Source organism: Anoplolepis gracilipes, chromosome 5 (assembly GCF_047496725.1).
Source record: "Anoplolepis gracilipes chromosome 5, ASM4749672v1, whole genome shotgun sequence".
Lineage (NCBI taxonomy): Eukaryota > Metazoa > Arthropoda > Insecta > Hymenoptera > Formicidae > Anoplolepis > Anoplolepis gracilipes.
The window spans coordinates 5,293,916-5,299,051 of NC_132974.1; the positions used below are offsets into that span (position 1 = coordinate 5,293,916).

Below are 5,136 nucleotides of genomic sequence, written 5' to 3' on the forward strand. Positions count from 1 at the left end.
ATAATATATTAGATAATATATTATAACGAAAAAATTATGTAAGCTTCTTAATTATATTTTATATATTGTCACAGTTGTATATATAATGTTATTTTTGTGTTTATACTATAATGATATTTTCTTATTTAGACCTTAGACTTTCAGGTAAGGACATAAAAGAAAACAATAGTTTTTTTTGTTTTTGAGAAGAATCTGAGAAGATTTGAATTCATGTCAACACAATTCAGTTATTCCTCGAATATCCTCGATGTAACGTTAATATATATGTGCGGTTCGCAATTCTCGTGATAATTAAATTTTTCCGCTGTTGTTTCGCGTTTGAGAATATAATATGTATTTTACTTTATTTATTGCCAATATTTTAATAGAAAAAATTAAAATAATTTAAGTAATACGTTTATTATACGTTCATAAGGTAAGTCACGAAGAAATCGATCTACGAAAAAACAAGAAGAAAATCTATTTTTGATGCAGGTAAGTATACTAGTAAATTATAATTTCCTGATTTCTTGAAATTCTAAAAATATAAATTACAGTAGGTATATAACTTTGTTTGAAATCTCTCGCCAGACAACCGTTGACATATCGGAATTGTAATCACAAAGACATATTATAAAGGACATGCTACGTCAATTCCTGACTATATTGTAAGAAAGATATATTATTGATTCTCACAAGATACTTCACAAAAATAAAAAGTGCTAATTTCCAAATATGAGTCATAACACAAAAAATAAAAATGTGCAAAGAAGATCCGCATTGTCATTTGCTGGTGCGGATGATTCCATCGATCGTTACATTGATAATATTGTAGAATCCAATCCTTGGAAAAACGTGGAGGAAATTGAAAAAAGTGATGCCGCTCGTATTCAGAATGTGTTGAACGAATTTGATGATATGATTACCCAACAAAAGATTTCCAAAGCAGGTGAGAACTACAGGAAGATTTTATACAACATACCAAAATTCCGTTTTACGTTTTTTATTATAGATTTTATTATAAAATTTTTGACCGAATTTTGAAACTAATCTTCGAATAATAATGTTATCAAAGTATGATTAAACTTATAAGAATAAAATTATAATAATGACTAAAAGTACATATAAAGATATTATTGAGTTAAATTAGTAGCAGTAAGAAATTGTTTAAAACTTTGTAATGTATCTATTAATAAAATATTTATCTCTTTATAGGTCATAGCGCTACGAAAAAAAAATCGAAACAACCGACGGAAAAATCCCCGGCAAAATCTGCGATTATGGATGTGGAAACAACAATTTCTGAAGGAACTTCTTCAAATATGCATAGTAATATCCTCTCATCCAAAACCCAAGTTCAGACAAAAAAGAAAACTTCAAAAAAGCGAGAGTCTAAGACGGAAGAAGAAACGTCTCTGCGAGAACCCCAACACAGTGTCGATGGTGCGAAAGCAGAAGATCAAGAAACTTCAAACCCTAATGTCAAAGAGATTACCGTTAACGAATCAGTCAAAAAAATCAACAAGAAAGACATAACAAATACAACTGATATAAATCTGCTAACAAGCACACCTAAAAAAAGATTGTTTAAAACAATAGGAGAAACGGCGAAAGACAAAAAACCAGCCGTAAAAGAAAAAAAACAAAAAATGACAGATTCTAAAAATAAGTCGAAGGAATATGTCAAACGTGAAGAAAAAAAGCAAAGGAAAAGAACATTAAAGAAGAATGCAAAAGAAATTGGAAATTGTCAAGGTGAAGGTAAATGAAATCGATTATATCTATTCTTATTAATTTCTGCAAACATTTTGTTTAATTTCTTTTGCTAATAAGTATGATGTTTTTTTCAGATAAAAATATGCCTGTCAAAGAGGAAAAAGTTATGGATATAGAAGAACTTAAGGACAATTTAGAATGTAATAAAAAGAATCGCAATGCATTAAAAAGTAAAGTAAAGCACAAACAAATTGAACGTAAGTATAAAAAAGTATTTAAAATATTTGTCCTACTTTTTTCTATAATTATTTTGAGAATAATGTTTTCTTATACAAAAAATTTCTTATAGTAAAGTAGTAAAATACAGAAAAATATAAAGTTAGAAAAATTGAAAAATAATGTAGAAGAAAGCGTCAAATCTAAAAAGTACAATAAAATGCTGAAAAACAATCAATATAAGAAATAAAAAATATCAAGTTAAAAATGAAATATGCATAATATTTTTTTATCTTGTGTAAATTATTTTTGAAACTGTATGTCATATTAATTTTGTATAATTTATTTTTGTAATAATCATAATTTCTTTTTTTAGGTACAAAAGTTAGTGATACAAATAATCATGTAAAAATAGAAGAATCCAAAAATGTATTAAAAGAAAATGTCGAAACAAAATTACATAAAGATAAGAAGATATGCAAGATTAAAAGTAAGAAAAGTGCTTCCATTATATCTAATTCTTCAACAAATTATTTCATTTTGTATAATCAATATCATTTTGCATAAGCAATACTTTTGTAACAAGATTTTAACTTTGTACGATTTTTTCTCTATTTTTGATGATAATTACATATATTTTCCAGACATGAATATTCCTAATAAATTAAAGAATAAGAAAGACGGTAAGGAAAAAAAGCCTAAAAACGTTATATCTCCCAAGCCATTAAAAAATAACGTGGAGAATAACAAAATTAAAAGAATATTCAGAACATTTTTACATTTCAAGCATATCGTTAAACGCTATTTCCAGCAATCTAATATTAATTAATAATTATGATTAATAATTAATAATTACACTTTTCAGAAGAGTGCGCGGAAAAATATGGCGAATATGTACAACATTTATTGAAAGCTAGAGAACAATCAAAAGAAAGAAGAGAACGTAGAAAGTGTGAAAATGCAGCAAACGCTATAGCTAAGCTTAGTCGTCAACTATCAATTGTCAAGAAGAAAATGGAATGCATCAAAACTAATTTAGGTAAATCGGCTCTTACAATTTTATAGATCAAATTCTGTAACCGCGCGCGCGCGAATACTTTATTTATAAATATTATTATAATTGTGTCATTATAATAATTGAAAATGATATTATTATGTTTTTTTAACTATTTATTTAATATCATATATATTAATATATAATTATATTAATTAATTCTTATATTTATTTACATATTTATATTGAATCACTTTTTAACACCGTGATAGAATTTAAAGTGCATCTATCTTATAGAAAAGATCAAGCAAATAAAATCCAAATTTTATCGATCTGCTTATTGTTAAATACGTACGTCATAAATTAATTTATAAAAACAGAAAACATTTTTATTTTTTACACTATCAAATACTATTAGAATTAATCTTTATCACGACAATTTATACGATCCAACGATTTAATAGATTCTACTGGGAATTTTCGATACGCATACGCAAAGTCACACTATTGCAAATTCACGATATCTCCGGAACATACAAATACTAATATCTCATTTCATTTTTTTTCTCTCTTACAGAAAGTAGCGAGTCATTGGATTTTAGCAAATATTCTGAGGAGTCATCGAGTTCATCGTCACCTTTATCTTTACTTTCGCATTCGAGTGATTGTAGTTGCAGAGATTGTGATTATTACACTAGTAATGATTACACTGAGTATACATGTGATTCGTCTCATTCTTCGATTTATACAGAATAGCAAAGATAAGAACAAAGCTCACATTGAAACAAAAATTGCAAAGAAAATAATATATAAAATTAAAATTGCACATGCGACAAAAATTCAAATTTTTATTTTAATATAATATTTAAAAAAATATTTTATTAGTGATATATATAATAATCCATATGTTTATTTTATTTATATAATTTATGTTTGATAAATACTTATAGTTCATAGTGAGAAAAAGAAAGAGAGAGAAAAAAAAGTGCAAATTTAAATGGCCTTTGTACTGAATTGGCAAGATATAAAAGATTTTGCAAAATCGACTTGTATTTACATTCAGCAACAGAATGTCTTAATGCATGAATTTTTATACATATCGGAAGTCATATATATTTTCTATGTATGAATATGCAAAATATATAAGTGTGTCGGTTGTGCATAAATTTGTGTTAAAATATTCCTGTTGTCGAGTGTATATTTCCATATCGGATTCAGAATGTCCTCTTAGATTTACGCATAATTATTAGATTTATTATTTCTATATTAATTATTATTTATAATATTTGTACAAAATATAAAATTATAATTTTTAAAGAGCTAATTGCTAATTATAATCTTATTTTTATAGTCTTATATATTAAATGTTTAACACTAGAAGTACCGAGTGATAATTTCTGATTGTTTTTATTTTTTAGATTAATACCTTGTTTCTTTTATGTAAAAGATAAAATTCTCTCCCTGTATAAATACAGTTCAAACGATTCTCGAATGGGAACAACAAATGCACGTACGGTGCATTCGATTGAGCGTATTAAAATAATGTGTACATTGTGACTCTTAAATTCATCGTTTCTCTGCCCCCCTTGTTACTATTCGTGGCATTTCGGCACCTGCTCCATGCGCTGCCATATTTTTTTTTAACGTTCTAACTGAAAACAGAGAAGACTAAAAATAGATAGTTTGACGCACATTGCCGATGTTAAGGTAAGTAAGCATGGACCGTATGTTTACTCTTTTCTTCGGGACAATAATCTGACGCCGACCGCCGCTTGTCATTCTCACAAATACGAAGTAGCTATTGCACAATATAAAAAGTGTCAAATGCTTTGTCAAGTCTCGCGAGTTTATCTAAACATCATACAACACAAGAAGACCACCTGCTATTTTATATCATACCTATAAGAACATTACTTAAAAATTAATCACTAACTTTACATTCACTAACCGTAAAAACAAGATAAATCACACAATTAATAAATTGAAGAAATAAATTATATATAAAAATAAATAAATTGTTCTTATTTCTTGAGTCCTTGTAGCAAAAAGTTTGCACATTAAGAAAATTTTACATTTTATTTTTTCCTATTTTTTTTCTATCGCAATGCTTAATGATCTATGTTTTGCTACAAAAAATTATATGAAATATATAATGGAATAATTTACAAAAAAGTAGTTATAGTTTATCGTTGATTCTATGAGTTTGACTATTTCTCATGAATTTTACTAGG

At 26.6% G+C, this 5,136-nt stretch overlaps 1 protein-coding gene across 4 annotated transcripts; it reads left to right on the top strand.

The window, feature by feature from the left end:
* The first annotated feature begins 208 nt into the window (after window positions 1-208).
* Window positions 209-4,282, top strand: LOC140666164 (uncharacterized). 4 transcript variants are annotated; one of them, XM_072893048.1, is made up of 8 exons: window positions 209-474; window positions 537-928; window positions 1,195-1,740; window positions 1,830-1,952; window positions 2,288-2,401; window positions 2,556-2,594; window positions 2,777-2,950; window positions 3,483-4,282. In XM_072893048.1, exons 2-8 carry the CDS (start codon window positions 715-717, stop codon window positions 3,659-3,661), a joined length of 1,389 nt encoding a protein of 462 aa, XP_072749149.1. In that variant the 5' UTR covers window positions 209-474; window positions 537-714; the 3' UTR covers window positions 3,662-4,282. The 4 variants fall into 4 exon arrangements, with proteins under 4 accessions (XP_072749149.1, XP_072749150.1, XP_072749148.1 ...); XM_072893049.1 differs by having other exon boundaries at window positions 209-415; window positions 571-928; XM_072893047.1 differs by having other exon boundaries at window positions 210-474; window positions 571-928.
* The last annotated feature ends 854 nt before the right edge of the window (window positions 4,283-5,136 follow it).

Bases quoted from the DNA above. Each gene is read 5' to 3' on its own strand.
- LOC140666164 (XM_072893048.1), top strand. From the start codon at position 715: ATGAGTCATAACACAAAAAATAAAAATGTGCAAAGAAGATCCGCATTG. The intron at 929-1,194 runs GTGAGAACTACA...ATCTCTTTATAG, and splicing joins ACAAAAGATTTCCAAAGCAG to GTCATAGCGCTACGAAAAAA. The intron at 2,402-2,555 runs GTAAGAAAAGTG...TATATTTTCCAG, and splicing joins GAAGATATGCAAGATTAAAA to ACATGAATATTCCTAATAAA.